The 22,389-nt window shown below is 56.6% G+C and overlaps 1 protein-coding gene across 8 annotated transcripts in view; it reads right to left on the minus strand.

The window, feature by feature from the left end:
- The window catches only part of LOC119965495 (protocadherin-1-like), a 453,693-nt gene that overhangs the window by 417,356 nt on the left and 13,948 nt on the right, over positions 1 to 22,389 (minus strand). The window contains exon 3 of one of the 8 annotated variants that reach the window (XM_038796355.1): positions 19,885 to 20,175. The exons of the other annotated variants lie outside the window; for them this stretch is intronic. Within the exon in view, the coding sequence (XP_038652283.1) occupies positions 20,119 to 20,175 (57 nt within the window). The 3' untranslated portion in view covers positions 19,885 to 20,118. Of the gene's footprint in view, positions 1 to 19,884; positions 20,176 to 22,389 lie in introns of those variants that run through there. 8 annotated transcript variants of the gene reach the window in all.

Raw genomic sequence — 22,389 nt, forward strand, 5'->3', positions numbered from 1 at the left:
CTTGTGAAGCATTTAGCAATTGTATCAGTCACGGTGATTTCTGCAGGAAGATTGTTGCACTTCCAGTGGTTCAGTGAGGAATTGAACTTCTTCATTGCAAGAGGTTCCCCGGATCTTTGAACTCTAGACTGCGCTCAGTTAACTGATTTCATGCAGAAGTGATGCAGAGGCAATAAGGTTGACATCACATAATTTTATTCTCATCTGTGACAATCAGCACTAGATGATTGGATGACTTCCACCCCTTGCCGTCGCTGGATAGTGCATGCGTTATGCTGAGAGAAGAATGGGCTCAGCTATGATGCCTCCCACAGTTCAACAGCTTGCTGACGCTAGCATTTAAGTGCAAATCGCTGGCACCTCTGGAGGTAGACACCAGCACACACCTCTTGTCCTCACAACAGACTAAGACTTTGGGGCTGGGGCAAAAAAAGATAAAAATATTGGGCGGCATGGTGGTGCAGTGGGTTAGCACTGCTGCCTCACAGTGATGAGGTCCTAGGTTCGATCCCAGCTCTGGGTCACTGTCCGTGTAGAGTTTGCACATTCTCCCTGTGTTTGCGTGGGTTTCACCTGCACAGCCCAAAGATGTGCAGGTTCGGTGGATTGGCCACACTAAATTGCCCCTTAATTGGAAAAAAATGTATTGGGTACTCCAAAAAAAAGATAAAAATGAGTCCAACATTTTAGCAAGTTAATCAAAAGCACCAGCATCTTATTGCATTCGGAAACATTTCCACAAGGAAGTCAGGAACACGCTATCTATTCCTGCCCGTGCCCAATTTAAACAATTGTCTGAGCGGATGGTGTTAATGTTACAAAATAGTCTGGGGTCAAACAGCTAATTGAAAATGCATTGTTATTTATACGGTGCAGTAATGGCTTTCACTCCAAGACAATCTCTTTTTATTGGTTAATCTGTTTGATAAAAGAAACACATAACAAACACAAGCACTACCGCATCAGGGCATTATTACCCTTAATAGGTCGGATGGCTTTTAAAATTGGGTAATATTATTGTCTTGGTTGTAATACAATTAGGAAGCAGAAGACGAGATCAAATCTGTGGAGTATTGAGAGGATTGTGCTGGTAAATGCATGGATCTCTGTCTGCCTTAGTTACATGGGATGTCAGTAGACATTTCTAGACTCAATGATTAAAATGACAATAGGTCTCAACTTTCAGTCCTGGAGTCGACAGAAATGAAAGACTAATCTTCAGGAACAATACAAGGAAAAGCTCATTAGGGATTTTGAAAAAAAATTGTGGGATCTCCCCATCCCCTTTTCTTTGAACCCCTTTGTTTATTCATTATAAAGATGTTGAAGGGAAGGGGCGGGAATGATTTTCTGACTGATGGCCAAGAATTTCCAATTGGTCCAGAAAGATAGACAGCCAATGGTGGTCTGATGGGGCAGAGCAGTTGGAGGTGTGAACTCATAGGATCACATGAATTGGGACGAGTAATAAGAATAATAACCTTTATTATTGTCACAAGTAGGCTGACAAAAACACTGCAATGAAGTTACCGTGAAAATCCCCTAGTCGCCACATTCCGGCGCCTGTTCGGGTACAACGAGGGAGAATTCAGAATGCTCAATTCACCTAACAGCACGGGGGCGATTCTCCGATATGGAGGCCAAGGGTTCGCGCCATTGTGAATGTCGTCGCATTTCACGACGGCCGAACAGGGCCCAGGCACGATCTATGGGCCAGCGGGCGCTGGAATGGTTCACGCCGCTCCAGCCTCCTTACGCGGGCCGCGTCATCCTGCACATGTGCGGGGAACCTCTTACACGTGCCGGCCCCGTCACAACATGAGGTCGGTGTGCAGAGGCCGACCGCGCCAGGAAGTAGGCCCGGGGTGGGGGGGAGGCCGGCCCGCCGATTGGTGGGCCCTGATCGGACGCACCCCCCCCCCGGTGAAGGAGCCCCCCATCCCCCCCCCCCCCCCCCCCCCCCCCCACAGGCTGCCCCCCGAGCATTCCCGCAGAGTTCCCGCCGGCAGCAACCAGGGCTGAACGGTGCCGGCGGGACTCTGTCATGTCGGAGCGGCCGCTCGGTCCATCCGGGTCGGAGAATCAGCGGCCCGCGCCGTGCCAAGCGCGCCGGCGTTGGGGCATCGTGGCGCAGTTGCGGCGATTCTCCGGCCCGGCCTGCGGCTCGGAGAATCACCCCCCACGTCTTTTGGGACTTGTGGGAGGAAACCGGAGCTACCGGAGGAAACCCACGCAGACACAGGGAGAACGTGCAGACTCCGCACAGACAGTGACCCAAGCGGAAATCGAACCTGGAACCCTGGCGCTGTGAAGCAACAGTGCTAACCCCTGTGCTACTGTGCTGCCCTAGGCCACTCTGCCCCTCAAGCCTGCCCTGCCGTTCACTAAGATCATGGCTGACCTCATTGTAGCTTCGTGTCCACATTCTCACCTACCCCCAGTAACCTTTCATCCCCTTGCCACCCAGCTCTGTTACAGGTATTAAAAAAAAATATTCACGGTTTCTGCTTCCACCAAATTTTGAGGAAGGTCGTTCAAAAGGCTCACGACCCTCTGGGAGAAAAGATTTCTCCTCATTGCTGTTCGAAAAGGCCAACTCCTTATGCTGAGACTGTGATTGAGTCCTGAATCTTACCCCGAGGGGGAACATTTTCTCAGTGTTTATCCTGTTGAGCTCCTTTCTTTAAAAACGCTTTTCAAAGAGGCCACCTCTCAACCTTCTAAACTCCAGGGAAGACAGGCCTAGCCCACTCAATCCCTTCTCATAGGACAGCCCCAGGATCCAATCGAATGAGCCTTCGTTGCCCTCCCTCTCGTTGCCCTCTCAGGCACGTCTATCCTTCCTTAGATAAGGAGACTAAAACCGCAGAGAAATCCAGACACAGCCTCACCAATGACCTGCACAATTGGAATAAGACGTCTTTACTCTCAATACTCCAATCTGTCTGTAACAGAAGCTAACATCGTATTTGCTTTAATGTAATGAAAACAGAAAATGCTGGATCACCTCAGCATGGTACAGATTTAATTGACAATGTGTAACGTTACGGTTTTATGTGATTTAATTACAAGGAAAGTTATTTTGTTTTTTGTAAGCATCGTGACCACTTGTCATCTGTGCACTTTAAGAGCAGGGGTAGGATTTGAAAATTTGCGAAGTAGCGCTTCATGGCCATCCTGCCATCTGTGGCGAGAGAAACAGAGTTAAAGTTTCGAAGTCTGTATGACTTCTTTTTAAGCTCTGAAGAGGTCACATCTACTCAAAGCGTTAACCCGTTTCTCGCTCCACAGATGCTGCCAGGCCTGCAGAGCTTTTCCCAGCATTTTCCATTTTAAATTCTCATTTCCAGCATCCGCAGTAATTTGCTTTTAATGATAGACTATTTGCTTTCCTAATTGCTTGCCGTGCCTGCATATTAACTTTCTGCAGTGCACGTACGTGTCCAAAGTCCCCCTGAGTTCAAACATTTCACAATTTAGATTTAAAAACACACAGTGGAGGATATTTAAGCTGATCATTAACACATGAACATAAGGCGAGTGAATCATCAGGCCGCTGCCCTCTCATTCTATTTAATCACAAATCAGAACAAACTAACATGGCATCAATTTGTAGATACATGTGCGTGCACAAAATCCGATCTGAAGCAGCAAATCCAGCACTGCCTGAGAGACACAGTGGAGGCAGGAACACTCCCAACGTTTAAGAAGCATTTGATGAGCACTTTAAACAGCACAGCCATACAAGGCAGGGGAAAGTACTGGGAAATAGGATTAGAATAGACTGATGTTTGATGGCCGCTTAGACATGGTGGGCTAAAGCAGGCATTGTCAAACTCAGGGGTGCGACCCGCTGGTGGGTCGCGGGCAGGTGACGGGAGGGTCGCGGCGCTCCCGATCGCGCAAATCCGCGCGCATCAGCCACAGCAGCCGGCTTTTAATAATGCCGGCTGCAAGCGGCCTTCAAAATGGCCAGGAACAGATTTTAAAAATCAGCCGCACCGCGCATGCGCACCGATGATCGGGCACACATGCGCAGTGCGGCCGCATATTTTTTTCTGGGCGCAGCCTTTTTTTTTCAAGTTCGGGGGGGCCAAAGGGATCAAAACCATTTCCTCCATTTATGTCAGCAACAAACGAGGCGAGAGAACATGGTGGGTCGCGCAGGTCGGCCGGCGTGGACCACAAAGGTGGCCGGCATGGGTCGCGAAGGTCAGCCGGGTTGAGTCCCGAAGGTTGGCCGATTGGTAAAAATGGGTCCCCGGAAAAAAAGTTTGAAAAACACTGGGCTAAAGGGTCTCTTTCTGTGCTGCAAAATTCTATAGTTGAGCGCTACCACCAACAATGTGTAATGGTCAAGGTATGAAAAATACACATGTGGTCCAGAGCATCTAGGGTACTTTCCTTATTACTGAAATTGTTCTACAAATCTTATCCAAATATGCTCTTGGAGAGAGCATCCAATTAACACAGTGTGAAGTGCAGGTCTACATCACGAGTAATGGAAGTAAAAGAACTTGAGTGTTACAAGGGTCAGGTCAATGCTAAATACAAATCCCTCATGTTGTATAATGTGCTTGTGAATATAATTCTCTATTAATTGAGAATACAAATTTTTTTTTCCAATTAAGGGGCAATTAGGGGCTGTTTAGCACAATGGGCTAAATCGCTGGCTTTGAAAGCAGGCCAGTAGCACGGTTCGATTCCCGTAACAGCCTCCCCGAACAGGTGCCGGAAAGTGGCGACCAGGGGCTTTTCACAGTAACTTCATTGAAGTCTACTCGTGACAATAAGCGATTATCATTTCATTTCATTTAGCATGGCCAGTCCACCTACCCTGCACATCTTTTTGGATTGTGGGCGTGAGACCCACACAGACACGGGGAGAATGCGCAAACTCCACATGGATAGTGACCCAGGGCTGGTCCCGAACCCGGGTCCTCGGCGCTGTGAGGCAGCAGTGCTAACCACAGTGGGCTACCATGTCGCACGCTTGTAAAGATGAAATGACCAAATTGAACTGCTCCCACCTTTTTGAATGCATTGAGGCAGTTGATTGCCTGACACACACGCGTGATATTGAGATCCAACAGAAATCTGGGGTTCAGTATTCTCTTCCCCAAACTCCCCCTTGCTGCATCATCAGCTGACTGTCACAACAGACAGAGAGCATCATCAAGAATTGTTTCCTGACCTGCTCCCTGAATCCAGAACAAGACGGCAGCAGCAGGTATAGGAACAATATCTCATGATACTCGCTTCCCCTCATACAAGAGGCCAAGCCTCTTAGTAGCATCGCACAGGAATCCAACATAACATCAAACCACACTGACTTCAGCATTTTCTTCTCCCACATCTATTGGTTCCAGTCTATAAAAATGTTACACTTGTGTGCATAATTCCTGTTGATAGTTTTTGAGCCAATGCTGTTACAGCGGCATTTCCAGTCAATGGGATTAATTTCCTGCTCAGCTGTGTGGTCATTAGCCAATTGGATTCTACCATCTACATCGCAATTCATCCAATTTTCATCATGTCATTTCAGTGAGGTTGAATTTTACCCTTGATATTTATACTGGAAGTTTCCATATCAGCCTCTGTAACCATCTGGCTACACTAATCAGGGGTTTGTGCCAAGGAACAGGAAAAGGCCATTTTACATAGAATTTTACATAGAATTTACAGTGCAGAAGGAGGCCATTCGGCCCATCGAGTCTGCACCGGCTCCTGGAAAGAGCACCCTACCCAAGGTTAACACCTCCACCCTATCCCCATAACCCAGTAACCCACCCAACACTAAGGGCAATTTTGGACACTAAGGGCAATTTATCATGTCCAATCCACCTAACCCGCACATCTTTGGACTGTGGGAGGAAACCGGAGCATCCGGAGGAAATCCACGCACACACGGGGAGGATGTGCAGACTCCGCACAGACAGTGACCCAGCCGGGAATCGAACCCGGGACCCTGGAGCTGTGAAGCAATTGTGCTATCCACAATGCTACCGTGCTGCCAAATTAGCCCGTTGGGTCTCATACCTGCACTGTGACCTCATTCCAAGTTACCACCTTCGGATAACAAGCCTGTCAATCTCAAATTCAGGTTTAGCAATTGGTTTAGCATCAATCGGCATTTGCCAGATTGAGCCCAAACACCTGGGCGCGATTCTAACGGAAATGTTTCTGAGGGTCATTTGTGGCGGTTTTGCTGGGGGGTTTCCCACTGCTATCTAACACTTAGGGCACGGTTTAAGCAAATGGCAAATCCCAATAGCGCGCATTTAGCCACGTGTTTGCCAGCGCTTTCAGAGTCGAGAAACACAACGCGATCGGATGGCACACGGGCAGCGCGGTAGCATGGTGGTTAGCATAAATGCTTCACAGCTCCAGGGTCCCAGGTTCGATTCCCGGCTGCGTCACTGTTTGTGCGGAGTCTGCACGTCCTCCCCGTGTGTGCGTGGGTTTCCTCCGGGTGCTCCGGTTTCCTCCCACAGTCCAAAGATGTGCGGGTTAGGTGGATTGGCCATGCTAAATTGCCCGTAGTGTCCTAAAAAGTAAGGTTAAGGGGGGGTGTTCTTGGGTTACGGGTATAGGGTGGATACGTGGGTTTGAGTAGGGTGATCATTGCTCGGCACAACATCGAGGGCCGAACGGCCTGTTCTGTGCTGTACTGTTCTATGTTCTATGTTCTATAGGGGGCCTCAGCAGGGAACGAGAAGCCGAGGCCACACACAGCCCTGTTTTCTGCGTGGAGGAGCTTCAGTCGCCGGAACTCTTCAGTGTAACGAGGGATCGGGATGCCATTTTTAACTGGGATCCCGATCTCTGAAGCCCCAACGTGAATCCCCCCCAAGCCCCAACTCAATATGATGGGGTCCCCGGGCATGCCCCCCAACACCCGCACAGTGCAGTCCCGGTCCGATTGCCACCGCGTGAAAAATGCCAGCTTGCCACCTTGGCAGTGCCAACCTGGTACCCTGGCAGTGCCCCTGGGGAGCCACCTCTCGTGTGTCAGGCCGAGACTGCCAGGGTGCCACGCTGACACTGCCAGGGTGCCACGCTGACACTGCCAGGGTGCCACGCCGACACTGCCAGGGTGCCACGCTGACACTGCCAGGGTGCCACGCTGACACTGCCAGGGTGCCACGCTGACACTGCCAGGGTGCCACGCTGACACTGCCAGGGTGCCACGCCGACACTGCCAGGGTGCCACACTGACACTGCCAGGGTGCCACACCGACACTGCCAGGGTGCCACGCTGACACTGCCAGGGTGCCACACCGACACTGCCAGGGTGCCACACCGACACTGCCAGGGTGCCACACTGACACTGCCAGGGTGCCACACCGACACTGCCAGGGTGCCACGCTGACACTGCCAGGGTGCCACACCGACACTGCCAGGGTGCCACGCCAACACTGCCAGGGTGCCACACCGACACTGCCAGGGTGCCACACCGACACTGCCAGGGTGCCACGCTGACACTGCCACGCTGACACTGCCAGGGTGCCACACCGACACTGCCAGGGTGCCACACCGACACTGCCAGGGTGCCACGCAGACACTGCCAGGGTGCCACACCGACACTGCCAGGGTGCCACACCGACACTGCCAGGGTGCCACACCGACACTGCCAGGGTGCCACACCGACACTGCCAGGGTGCCACACTGACACTGCCAGGGTGCCACACCGACACTGCCAGGGTGCCACGCTGACACTGCCAGGGTGCCACACTGACACTGCCAGGGTGCCACACCGACACTGCCAGGGTGCCAGGCCGACACTGCCAGGGTGCCACGCTGACACTGCCACGCTGACACTGCCAGGGTGCCACGCTGACACTGCCAGGGTGCCACACTGACACTGCCAGGGTGCCACGCTGACACTGCCAGGGTGCCACACTGACACTGCCAGGGTGCCACACCGACACTGCCAGGGTGCCACACCGACACTGCCAGGGTGCCACGCCGACACTGCCAGGGTGCCACGCCGACACTGCCAGGGTGCCACACTGACACTGCCAGGGTGCCACACTGACACTGCCAGGGTGCCACACCGACACTGCCAGGGTGCCACACTGACACTGCCAGGGTGCCACACCGACACTGCCAGGGTGCCACGCCGACACTGCCAGGGTGCCACACTGACACTGCCAGGGTGCCACACCGACACTGCCAGGGTGCCACACCGACACTGCCAGGGTGCCAGGCCGACACTGCCAGGGTGCCAGGCCGACACTGCCAGGGTGCCACACTGACACTGCCAGGGTGCCACACCGACACTGCCAGGGTGCCACGCTGACACTGCCAGGGTGCCACGCTGACACTGCCAGGGTGCCACGCTGACACTGCCAGGGTGCCACACCGACACTGCCAGGGTGCCACACCGACACTGCCAGGGTGCCAGGCCGACACTGCCAGGGTGCCATGCCGACACTGCCAGGGTGCCACACTGACACTGCCAGGGTGCCACACCGACACTGCCAGGGTGCCACACCGACACTGCCAGGGTGCCACACCGACACTGCCAGGGTGCCACACCGACACTGCCAGGGTGCCATGCCGACACTGCCAGGGTGCCACACTGACACTGCCAGGGTGCCAGGCCGACACTGCCAGGGTGCCAGGCTGACACTGCCAGGGTGCCAGGCAGACACTGCCAGGGTGCCACGCTGACACTGCCAGGGTGCCACGCAGACACTGCCAGGGTGCCACACTGACACTGCCAGGGTGCCACACTGACACTGCCAGGGTGCCACGCTGACACTGCCAGGGTGCCACGCAGACACTGCCAGGGTGCCACACTGACACTGCCAGGGTGCCACGCAGACACTGCCAGGGTGCCAGGCTGACACTGCCAGGGTGCCACGCAGACACTGCCAGGGTGCCACACCGACACTGCCAGGGTGCCACACCGACACTGCCAGGGTGCCACACCGACACTGCCAGGGTGCCACGCCGACACTGCCAGGGTGCCACACCGACACTGCCAGGGTGCCACACCGACACTGCCAGGGTGCCACACCGACACTGCCAGGGTGCCACACCGACACTGCCAGGGTGCCACGCTGACACTGCCAGGGTGCCACGCTGACACTGCCAGGGTGCCACACCAACACTGCCAGGGTGCCACGCCGACACTGCCAGGGTGCCACGCTGACACTGCCAGGGTGCCACACCGACACTGCCAGGGTGCCACACCGACACTGCCAGGGTGCCACACCGACACTGCCAGGGTGCCACACCGACACTGCCAGGGTGCCACACCGACACTGCCAGGGTGCCACACCGACACTGCCAGGGTGACACTGCCAGGCCGACACTGCCAGGGTGCCACACCGACACTGCCAGGGTGCCACGCTGACACTGCCAGGGTGCCACGCTGACACTGCCAGGGTGCCACACTGACACTGCCAGGGTGCCATGCAGACACTGCCAGGGTGCCACACCGACACTGCCAGGGTGCCACACCGACACTGCCAGGGTGCCACGCTGACACTGCCAGGGTGCCACACCGACACTGCCAGGGTGCCACGCTGACACTGCCAGGGTGCCACACTGACACTGCCAGGGTGCCACGCTGACACTGCCAGGGTGCCACACCGACACTGCCAGGGTGCCACACCGACACTGCCAGGGTGCCACGCTGACACTGCCAGGGTGCCACGCCGACACTGCCAGGGTGCCACACCGACACTGCCAGGGTGCCACGCTGACACTGCCAGGGTGCCACACCGACACTGCCAGGGTGCCACGCTGACACTGCCAGGGTGCCACACCGACACTGCCAGGGTGCCACGCTGACACTGCCAGGGTGCCACACCGACACTGCCAGGGTGCCACGCTGACACTGCCAGGGTGCCACACCGACACTGCCAGGGTGCCACGCCGACACTGCCAGGGTGCCACACCGACACTGCCAGGGTGCCACGCTGACACTGCCAGGGTGCCACACTGACACTGCCAGGGTGCCATGCAGACACTGCCAGGGTGCCAGGCCGACACTGCCAGGGTGCCACACCGACACTGCCAGGGTGCCACACTGACACTGCCAGGGTGCCACACCGACACTGCCAGGGTGCCACACCGACACTGCCAGGGTGCCACGCCAACACTGCCAGGGTGCCAGGCTGACACTGCCAGGGTGCCACACCGACACTGCCAGGGTGCCACACCGACACTGCCAGGGTGCCAGGCTGACACTGCCAGGGTGCCACGCTGACACTGCCAGGGTGCCACGCTGACACTGCCAGGGTGCCACGCTGACACTGCCAGGGTGCCACGCTGACACTGCCAGGGTGCCACACTGACACTGCCAGGGTGCCAGGCCGACACTGCCAGGGTGCCACACCGACACTGCCAGGGTGCCACGCCGACACTGCCAGGGTGCCACACCGACACTGCCAGGGTGCCACACCGACACTGCCAGGGTGCCACGCCGACACTGCCAGGGTGCCACACCGACACTGCCAGGGTGCCATGCTGACACTGCCAGGGTGCCACACCGACACTGCCAGGGTGCCAGGCCGACACTGCCAGGGTGCCACACCGACACTGCCAGGGTGCCACGCTGACACTGCCAGGGTGCCACACCGACACTGCCAGGGTGCCACGCTGACACTGCCAGGGTGCCACACCGACACTGCCAGGGTGCCACACCGACACTGCCAGGGTGCCACACCGACACTGCCAGGGTGCCACGCTGACACTGCCAGGGTGCCACACCGACACTGCCAGGGTGCCACGCCGACACTGCCAGGGTGCCACGCCGACACTGCCAGGGTGCCACACCGACACTGCCAGGGTGCCACGCTGACACTGCCAGGGTGCCAGGCCGACACTGCCAGGGTGCCAGGCTGACACTGCCAGGGTGCCACGCCGACACTGCCAGGGTGCCACACCGACACTGCCAGGGTGCCAGGCTGACACTGCCAGGGTGCCACACCGACACTGCCAGGGTGCCAGGCTGACACTGCCAGGGTGCCAGGCTGACACTGCCAGGGTGCCACACTGACACTGCCAGGGTGCCACACTGACACTGCCAGGGTGCCACACCGACACTGCCAGGGTGCCAGGCTGACACTGCCAGGGTGCCACACTGACACTGCCAGGGTGCCACACTGACACTGCCAGGGTGCCACACTGACACTGCCAGGGTGCCACACTGACACTGCCAGGGTGCCACACTGACACTGCCAGGGTGCCACACTGACACTGCCAGGGTGCCAGGCTGACACTGCCAGGGTGCCACACCGACACTGCCAGGGTGCCACACCGACACTGCCAGGGTGCCAGGCTGACACTGCCAGGGTGCCAGGCTGACACTGCCAGGGTGCCAGGCTGACACTGCCAGGGTGCCACACCGACACTGCCAGGGTGCCAGGCTGACACTGCCAGGGTGCCATGCAGACACTGCCAGGGTGCCACACCGACACTGCCAGGGTGCCAGGCTGACACTGCCAGGGTGCCACGCCGACACTGCCAGGGTGCCACACTGACACTGCCAGGGTGCCACACTGACACTGCCAGGGTGCCACGCTGACACTGCCAGGGTGCCACACTGACACTGCCAGGGTGCCGACACTGCCAGGGTGCCACACTGACACTGCCAGGGTGCCACACTGACACTGCCAGGGTGCCACACTGACACTGCCAGGGTGCCACACTGACACTGCCAGGGTGCCACGCTGACACTGCCAGGGTGCCGACACTGCCAGGGTGCCACACCGACACTGCCAGGGTGCCACACCGACACTGCCAGGGTGCCGACACTGCCAGGGTGCCACGCTGACACTGCCAGGGTGCCACACCGACACTGCCAGGGTGCCGACACTGCCAGGGTGCCACACCGACACTGCCAGGGTGCCACACCGACACTGCCAGGGTGCCGACACTGCCAGGGTGCCACGCCGACACTGCCAGGGTGCCACGCTGACACTGCCAGGGTGCCACGCTGACACTGCCAGGGTGCCACACCGACACTGCCAGGGTGCCACACCGACACTGCCAGGGTGCCACACCGACACTGCCAGGGTGCCACACCGACACTGCCAGGGTGCCACGCCAACACTGCCAGGGTGCCACACTGACACTGCCAGGGTGCCACACCGACACTGCCAGGGTGCCACACCGACACTGCCAGGGTGCCACACCGACACTGCCAGGGTGCCACACTGACACTGCCAGGGTGCCAGGCCGACACTGCCAGGGTGCCAGGCTGACACTGCCAGGGTGCCACACTGACACTGCCAGGGTGCCACACCGACACTGCCAGGGTGCCACGCCAACACTGCCAGGGTGCCACGCTGACACTGCCAGGGTGCCACGCCGACACTGCCAGGGTGCCACGCTGTCACTGCCAGGGTGCCACACTGACACTGCCAGGGTGCCACACTGACACTGCCAGGGTGCCACACCGACACTGCCAGGGTGCCAGGCCGACACTGCCAGGGTGCCACGCTGACACTGCCAGGGTGCCACGCTCACACTGCCAGGGTGCCACACTGACACTGCCAGGGTGCCACACCGACACTGCCAGGGTGCCACACTGACACTGCCAGGGTGCCACACCGACACTGCCAGGGTGCCACGCTGACACTGCCAGGGTGCCACACTGACACTGCCAGGGTGCCACGCTCACACTGCCAGGGTGCCACACCGACACTGCCAGGGTGCCACGCTGACACTGCCAGGGTGCCACACCGACACTGCCAGGGTGCCACACTGACACTGCCAGGGTGCCACACTGACACTGCCAGGGTGCCACACCGACACTGCCAGGGTGCCACGCTCACACTGCCAGGGTGCCACGCTCACACTGCCAGGGTGCCACACTGACACTGCCAGGGTGCCACACTGACACTGCCAGGGTGCCACACCGACACTGCCAGGGTGCCACGCTGACACTGCCAGGGTGCCACACTGACACTGCCAGGGTGCCACGCTGACACTGCCAGGGTGCCACGCTGACACTGCCAGGGTGCCACGCTGACACTGCCAGGGTGCCACACCGACACTGCCAGGGTGCCACACCGACACTGCCAGGGTGCCACACCGACACTGCCAGGGTGCCAGGCCGACACTGCCAGGGTGCCACACCGACACTGCCAGGGTGCCACACCGACACTGCCAGGGTGCCAGGCCGACACTGCCAGGGTGCCACGCTGACACTGCCAGGGTGCCACACTGACACTGCCAGGGTGCCACACTGACACTGCCAGGGTGCCACACCGACACTGCCAGGGTGCCACACCGACACTGCCAGGGTGCCACACTGACACTGCCAGGGTGCCACACTGACACTGCCAGGGTGCCACACCGACACTGCCAGGGTGCCGACACTGCCAGGGTGCCACACCGACACTGCCAGGGTGCCACGCTGACACTGCCAGGGTGCCATGCTGACACTGCCAGGGTGCCACACCGACACTGCCAGGGTGCCACACTGACACTGCCAGGGTGCCACACCGACACTGCCAGGGTGCCAGGCTGACACTGCCAGGGTGACACTGCCAGGGTGCCACACCGACACTGCCAGGGTGCCACACTGACACTGCCAGGGTGCCACACCGACACTGCCAGGGTGCCATGCTGACACTGCCAGGGTGCCACACCGACACTGCCAGGGTGCCAGGCTGACACTGCCAGGGTGCCACACCGACACTGCCAGGGTGCCAGGCTGACACTGCCAGGGTGCCACACCGACACTGCCAGGGTGCCACGCTGACACTGCCAGGGTGCCGACACTGCCAGGGTGCCACGCTGACACTGCCAGGGTGCCACACCGACACTGCCAGGGTGCCACGCTGACACTGCCAGGGTGCCACGCTGACACTGCCAGGGTGCCACACCGACACTGCCAGGGTGCCACGCTGACACTGCCAGGGTGCCAGGCTGACACTGCCAGGGTGCCACACCGACACTGCCAGGGTGCCACGCTGACACTGCCAGGGTGCCACACCGACACTGCCAGGGTGCCAGGCCGACACTGCCAGGGTGCCACACCGACACTGCCAGGGTGCCAGGCTGACACTGCCAGGGTGCCAGGTCGACACTGCCAGGGTGCCAGGCTGACACTGCCAGGGTGCCAGGCTGACACTGCCAGGGTGCCACACCGACACTGCCAGGGTGCCACGCTGACACTGCCAGGGTGCCACACCGACACTGCCAGGGTGCCACACCGACACTGCCAGGGTGCCACGCCGACACTGCCAGGGTGCCACGCTGACACTGCCAGGGTGCCACGCTGACACTGCCAGGGTGCCAGGCTGACACTGCCAGGGTGCCACACCGACACTGCCAGGGTGCCACACCGACACTGCCAGGGTGCCACACCGACACTGCCAGGGTGCCACACCGACACTGCCAGGGTGCCACACCGACACTGCCAGGGTGCCACGCTGACACTGCCAGGGTGCCAGGCCGACACTGCCAGGGTGCCACGCTGACACTGCCAGGGTGCCACACTGACACTGCCAGGGTGCCACACCGACACTGCCAGGGTGCCACACTGACACTGCCAGGGTGCCACACTGACACTGCCAGGGTGCCACACCGACACTGCCAGGGTGCCACACTGACACTGCCAGGGTGCCAGGCTGACACTGCCAGGGTGCCACACTGACACTGCCAGGGTGCCACACCGACACTGCCAGGGTGCCACGCAGACACTGCCAGGGTGCCACACCGACACTGCCAGGGTGCCACACTGACACTGCCAGGGTGCCACACCGACACTGCCAGGGTGCCACGCCGACACTGCCAGGGTGCCACGCTGACACTGCCAGGGTGCCAGGCCGACACTGCCAGGGTGCCACGCTGACACTGCCAGGGTGCCACACCGACACTGCCAGGGTGCCACGCCAACACTGCCAGGGTGCCACACCGACACTGCCAGGGTGCCACACCGACACTGCCAGGGTGCCACGCCAACACTGCCAGGGTGCCACACCGACACTGCCAGGGTGCGCACCAGCAGTGTCAGGGTACCGCCCTGCCCTATGGGCATGCAGTTCGGGGCCTCCAGTCCCCTGAGAGAGCCCCATGAATGCCGTTCCATCTAGTCCCCATTTGTGGAGAGCAGTACTGAATGGTGCTCGCCCGAGGTGTCCGGGCCGAAGGGGATAGATCCCAACGCCTCGGGAAACTGCGACTAGCAGCCTTGCTCTAATATGCAGATTTGCCAGGAGTGACCCCGCCCACAATGGGTGGGATTTACATCACAATGCCTCGCCAGATCATGTTAGATCTCACGAGGTGTTGCAAGCGGGTAGGTCTCAGGAGTGGGGTCTCCCTGCATCTACTGGCCACATCGCGCTCCCGTTTGGGAACGGCCGACTGGAGAATTCAGTCACTGAGTGAAAGTTATTCCTAAATTCTCCTGAAAGATTAGACATTTGATGATGCCCTCTATTCCTGGACTCTCCAATGCATGGGAACATGTTCTCCCGATCTACCCCATTTGTACCCCAATATCGTAACATTTTTCATCAATTTACCCTTTAACCACCTAAATTCCAGAATGTGACTCGCTTGTTGATTTTGAAAAAAGTACATTATTGCCGTAAAATAGTGCATGACAGACTCTGTAATTTGTCCTTTTAAAGACCCCATCAAATCTTAATTCCTGGACTAATTTTTGGAACATTTTCATATCCTATAACAACATCTATTTCCTTGAGCTTTTATTCTAATCTGGAATCCTGATCTCTAACTGGAAGATTGCCATGGAAGAACATTTGCTAATATCTGAATACCACTTGTATCCAAGATGATATCGATAGTATTGGAGACATACGCCCTGTCACTCACTAACCCCCCAACCCCCACTTCGTCCCACCAAACAGTGATACCCATTGTCTATTTATCTGACTTGAAATCTTTGTGCTGTTTTGATCGTTTTATTACTATAGGCCAGAGGTTATTGCAGTTATGTAGCACCAAGCACAATCTCAACATTCCCAGCAGTCAAGTGTGTTTTGCATTTACTGGATGTGGGCATCGCTGGCTGGGCGTTCTCCCCGTGTCTGCGCGTTCTCCCAGTGTCTGCGCGTTCTCCCTGGCTGGGCGTTCTCCCTGTGTCTGCGCGTTCTCACTGGCTGGGCGTTCTCCCTGTGTCTGCGCGTTCTCACTGGCTGGGCGTTCTCACTGGCTGGGCGTTCTCACTGTGTCTGCGCGTTCTCACTGGCTGGGCGTTCTCCCTGGCTGGGCGTTCTCCCTGTGTCTGCGCGTTCTCACTGGCTGGGCATTCTCCCTGGCTGGGCGTTCTCCCCGTGTCTGCGCGTTCTCACTGGCTGGGCGTTCTCACTGGCTGGGCGTTCTCCCCGTGTCTGTGCGTTCTCACTGGCTGGGCGGTCTCCCAGTGTCTGCGCGTTCTCACTGGCTGGGCGTTCTCCCTGTGTCTGCGCGTTCTCACTGGCTGGGCGTTCTCCCCGTGTCTGCGCGTTCTCACTGGCTGGGCGTTCTCCCTGTGTCTGCGCGTTCTCACTGGCTGGGCGTTCTCCCTGTGTCTGCGCGTTCTCACTGGCTGGGCATTCTCCCCGTGTCTGTTCGTTCTCACTGGCTGGGCGTTCTCCCCGTGTCTGCGCGTTCTCACTGGCTGGGCGTTCTCCCTGTGTCTGCGCGTTCTCACTGGCTGGGCGTTCTCCCTGTGTCTGCGCGTTCTCACTGGCTGGGCGTTCTCCCTGTGTCTGCGCGTTCTCACTGGCTGGGCGTTCTCCCTGTGTCTGCGCGTTCTCACTGGCTGGGCGTTCTCACTGGCTGGGCGTTCTCCCTGTGTCTGCGCGTTCTCACTGGCTGGGCGTTCTCACTGGCTGGGCGTTCTCCCCGTGTCTGCGCGTTCTCACTGGCTGGGCATTCTCCCCGTGTCTGCGCGTTCTCACTGGCTGGGCGTTCTCACTGGCTGGGCATTCTCCCCGTGTCTGTGCGTTCTCACTGGCTGGGCATTCTCCCTGTGTCTGCGCGTTCTCACTGGCTGGGCGTTCTCCCCGTGTCTGCGCGTTCTCACTGGCTGGGCATTCTCCCTGTGTCTGCGCGTTCTCACTGGCTGGGCGTTCTCACTGGCTGGGCGTTCTCACTGGCTGGGCATTCTCCCTGTGTCTGCGCGTTCTCACTGGCTGGGCGTTCTCCCCGTGTCTGCGCGTTCTCACTGGCTGGGCATTCTCCCCGTGTCTGCGCGTTCTCACTGGCTGGGCGTTCTCCCTGTGTCTGCGCGGGTTTCCTCTGGGTGCTCTGGTTTCCTCCCACAATGCCCAAAGGACTAAGGTAATTTGGACATTCTGAATTCTCCCTCCGTGTACCCAAACAGGCACCGGAATGTGGCGACTAGGGGCATTTCACGGTAACTTCATTAATGTAAGCCTACTTGTGACACTAAAGATTATTTTTTTTAAAATTACTTTTTTAAAATTTAGAGGGCGAAATTCTCCGCCCCCCACGACGGGTGGGAGAATAGCGGGAGGGCCTTCCCGACATTTTTGCCGCCCTCCCGCTATTCTCCCACCCCCCCGCCCAAAGTCCCGACCCGAATCGCTGCCGCCGTTTTTTTACGGCCGGCAGCGATTCTCAGCTGTTAGATGGGCCGAAGTCCCAGCCCTTTCCGCCGTTTTCACGAACGGCAAACACACCTGGTCTTGCCGTTCGTAAAAATGGCGTCACAAACTCGCTATTAATAACCATGGCACCGATTGGCACGGCAGTACCACGGCCGTGCCAAGGGTGCCATGGGCCCGCGATCGGTGGGCACCGATCGCGGGCAGCGGGCCCGATGCCCGCGCACTACTTGTCCTTCCGCCGCCCCGCAGTATCCATTCGCGGGGCGGCTGAGGGGCAACCCGGCCCGCGCATGCGCGGGTTTCGCGCAAAAATGCGATGACGTCACCCGCGCATGCGCGGGTTGGAGTCTTCCAAACTGCGCATGCGCGGCTGACGTCATATGACGCGTCAGCTGGCGCTAACTCCGGTAAGCGGGCTTAACGATTTTCGTTAAGCCCGTCTTGCCGGAGCCTACGGCGTCGGGCTGCTAGCCCCGACCGGGGACCAGAATTCGGTCCCCCGTCGGGAAGGGGCGCGCTGCCGTAAAACCCGCCCGGGTTTTACGGCAGCTTTACGATTTCTCCCGTTTTGGGAGAATCTCGCCCAGAGTTCCCAATTCATTTTTTCCAATTAAGGGGCAATTTAGTGTGGCCAATCCACCCACCCTGCACATCTTTGTGTTGTGGGGGTGAAGCCCACGCAAACACGGGGAGAATGTGCAAACTCCACACGGACAGTGACCCAGAGCCGGGATCGAACCTGGGACCACGGCGCCGTGAGGCTGCAGTGCTAACCCACTGCGCCGCCGTGCTGCCCCATTCCAGATTTCTGATGGAAATCAGACTAAGCACCTACCATGGTGGGATTCTAACCCAGGTCCCCGGATCGTGCCCTAGGTAACTAGATTACCCGCCCAGTGACAATGCCATTACACCATCATCTCCCCTTTGAAAGTACAATTTTCATCTTTTAGTGAACGGCAATGATCACCCGACAAAAAATGAACAGAAGCAAAGGGTGGGTCCCCAAATATGCTCAGTGATTGCCGTTCCAGTTAAGTTACTATTTCTTCGCTTCAACTCATGCTGAGAAAACTGAGCTCTCTTGAGTCATAGAATTTACAGCGCAGATGGCAGCCATTCGGCCCATTGAGTCTGCACTGGCCCTTGGAAAGAGCACCCTACTTAAGCCCACATCTCCACACTGCCCCTCGGCTGGTGATTGAGGTCACTGTCCCATTGAGACCTCCTTTCCTCCCATCTCCAAATGTAGGAGGGACCCACAGCCAAAAATCTTATTGTAACAAAAATGAGGGGTCTGTCCAAGTTTATACACAAGCCATTATTTCTGCACTTTGCAATGTTTAACAATAGTGGAAACACGTTTGATAAGAATCAAGACCAAGAGTATATTCAACCAGGTGCCCTCCTATGATATAAATGGGCCATATGATTCTCACCAGAATGAAGCAGGAAGTGGGAATATTACAGGTAACAGGTGTCAGTTGCCTGGCAACGAGGAAGTTGGTTTTAGGTATGAAATAGGTGATCAGGTGCAGCACAATGGAAACCTTTCGGCCTCTATAGGGACAATATCATCAGTGTTTCCACATCCGCCCCCCCCCCCCCCCCCCCCCACTTCCTTCCGCAATCTTCGAGATACCTCTTCATCCTCAACTAATGTGCCAAATTCATCTTTCCAAATAAACCCACCAGGGTTTGGATATCAGTCCAACAGGTGAAGCATCCCAAATCATTGGGCTTTCTAAAATCAATGGACAAAGTACAACATCACATCTACATTTCATCAATAGGATTTTAAAATGTCTCGAATAAATCCTCGCCAAAATATATCACCGGGATATACTGTGCACCTCGCCGTGTGTGCTCCATTCCAAACTGCACGCACCTTCTGGTTGAGGTGGCACTTACACACTTCGACCCTCAGCTCCACATCTTCCTTTCCTCTTTGTGACACACTGCTCTAATCCCGTGAGCAGGAACCATCATGGGTGGGATAGAGAGTTCGACAGGCGAGCCAAAGCGTCGTCCCAGGGCGGGTGTGACCGGAAAATCCTGCCCACTAAATTATTTCTCTGTGACGCAATTTATTATTGGTGACCTCGAAAAATTTTAAGGCAGCACAGGTGGTCGTTGCGATAGCTGATGGTATTCAAGATGGAGCTGGAGCATGTCTGTGGGTGGGCCGGGGGTGGGACCACTGTATACGAGAGGCAGAGTCCCCTGTATAAATCAGGGTCAATGTGCCCTGTGTTAAATTGTCTAAAACGAGAGACTAAAAACAGAGATTGGATGCCACACTTGACAGATGTCCCCCTCCTTAATTGGACTAGGTTTTTATTGCTTTTCCTGAGGATATTACATGACTGCAGGTGGGTAATCAAGCTTCACAACTATAGGTGATGCCTGCTGTCTTCCACAAATTCACCCAAAGGCCATTCTTCATGCCCATGCTGCAGGGCCGTCTGGCACAGCTAAGTGGATTCTGGGCTAAACGCGACAGGTTCAAAGGACCTTGGTGTTCCTCCGGCCATCCTTCTCATACTCTTCAGCCTTTCCTTCCCTCTCATTTCCAGGCATTTTCATAGGTATGGCAGCAGGGCAGGTTCTCTGCGTTCCTGGGCTGAGTAGGGACAGAAAAGGAATTTTAACCAGCATTCCTGTTCCTTATCAGTCAGTGTTCCCTTCCCCACAGTGGCCATTGCTTATCAAAGTAGCAAAGTCCCTCCTGTTTGTGATGTCCTCCCCTGTTCGACAGTCGACCATCACAGATCTCCCCAGTCTTGAGGCCATGACAAATGACCACTAAGTGAGCTACTGGGAGGCAGCAGGCACCCATTGTATCATACTCCAATCAGGAAAAAGAAAGTTAGAGAGTAAAAACCTCTTAAATGGAAAGGACACTGTTCTAGGGATGGATAACAAACAACAAGCTGAGCAACGGGACCAAATGTAGGCAGTCAGCGATCATGTATCACGCTCAAAAGACCATGTCCTTCAACAACATGATATCTATTCATTTCTCTTTTTTATTGACTCATGGGATGTGAACATCGCTGGCAAGATTTATTGCGCATCCCGAACTGCCCTGGAGAAACAGGCAGGGAACCATCTCCTTGAACCGCTCAGGTCCACATGGTGTGGGTATTCTCGCACAGTGCTGTCAGTCGGGGGGGAAGCTCCAGGGAATATTGCATGAAAGTCCCCATGGGCTGTTTCCACCTTTCAAGAGAGAGCTGACCGGTGGGGTGATTTAACCGTAGGGTCACTACTCCTCAGGCGAGGTTGAGAAGGAAGGGCCATCATGAATAACTTCAGCCAGTACGGGGAATTGAACCCGAGCTGTTGGCATTGCTCCACATCATAAGCCAGTCGTCCAGCCAACTGAGCTAACCAATCCTCAGATGGTGCATGCTGCATGAAAGCCAACAGGTATTTTACCCTTCAGGTAAATTAGCAGAAGGGTTCTGCCATGACGAAAATGCAATCACGGAAAGTGCCCAGGGCAAAATATGTTGCTCAGCTCCTATTGCTGGATGGCTAAAACTGAATCATTCCCTGGGTATTGTAAACGTGGCTGATTCATGTGCATTCCTGTCAATGTCAAGAGATTTGCCAAACTTGCAGAACTGCTTCACCAGTTAGCATGAAAAATGAAAGCTCAATACTCGAGAAGATACATGGTCAACAGATACGTTCTTAAATGTCAAGATTATAGGTTGCACTTTGAGGCGCTACAAATCGGATTTGGATTTGTTTTATTGTCACGTGTACCGGGGTACAGCGAAAAGTGTTGTTCTGCGTACAGCTCAGACAAATCGTTCCATACTGAAAAGAAAAAACATATTCGGGAAAATCTAACATACACAATGTCAATACATAGACACAGGCATCGGGTGAAGCATACAGGAGTGTAATACGACTCAGTAGAGATCTCAGGCCCAATGGAGAAATTGCCCCCATCAATCACACCTGGATAGAGGGAGATCAACTGCTATAAATAACTGGGATCGATTTTTAAGCACAGTGTTTGTATTATAGAACTATAGACTATGAAATATTTGTATTAGCCTCAACTTGCACATTGTACAGGTGAAACTATCCTGTTGCTTGTGGGAGACCCTTTGCAGAGTCACAAGTTTGGAGACTCTAAACTTGAGTCTTTTCAATTAGAATTACTTTTGTTGCCCTTGTGATTCCGACTGTATTGGCCGATCCCAGCTCTGGGTCACTGTCCGTGTGGAGTTTGCACGTTCTCACCGTGTTTGCGTGGGTTTCGCCCCCCCCAACCCAAAGATGTGCAGGCTAGGTGGATTGGCTGCGCTAAATTGCCCCTTCATTGGCAAAAATAAACCGGGTACTCTAAATTTATAAAAAGAAATAAAATAACCGAGAGGCTGTATTTGCAGTGCGGCAGAGTGGCTCACGGGAAAGGCACTATTGTACAATGAGAGCACAGCTCAGGAGAGAAGCCTGTAGGTTGGTGTCTACTGGCTGAGTTTCCAAGTCCTGCCATTTGGGAACCGGTCTCATTACTGAGTGTAGCCCTGGTGTTGAGCCAACCCCCGTGCATGGCCACTGATGAAACAGTCTGCTCTCGGTGTGAAGTATCATCAGCACCCCAGCTGTGGGGTGGGAGGGAGGGGGGGGGGGGGGGGGTTTGCCGAGGCAGAGATTGCAAGACGATAGAAAAATGACCCAGAAGTGAGTGATGATACCAACCGCAGGCAAAAAGTAGATTGGTTAGAAAATCTTTCTGGGTTAGCGCAAACCAGCTGCATCATGTTGGCCAGCTGTTGAACAACCCCATCCAACCCCCCCCCCCCCCCCCCCCCCC

The sequence above is a fragment of the Scyliorhinus canicula genome, chromosome 4, assembly GCF_902713615.1.
Source record: "Scyliorhinus canicula chromosome 4, sScyCan1.1, whole genome shotgun sequence".
Taxonomy (NCBI): domain Eukaryota; kingdom Metazoa; phylum Chordata; class Chondrichthyes; order Carcharhiniformes; family Scyliorhinidae; genus Scyliorhinus; species Scyliorhinus canicula.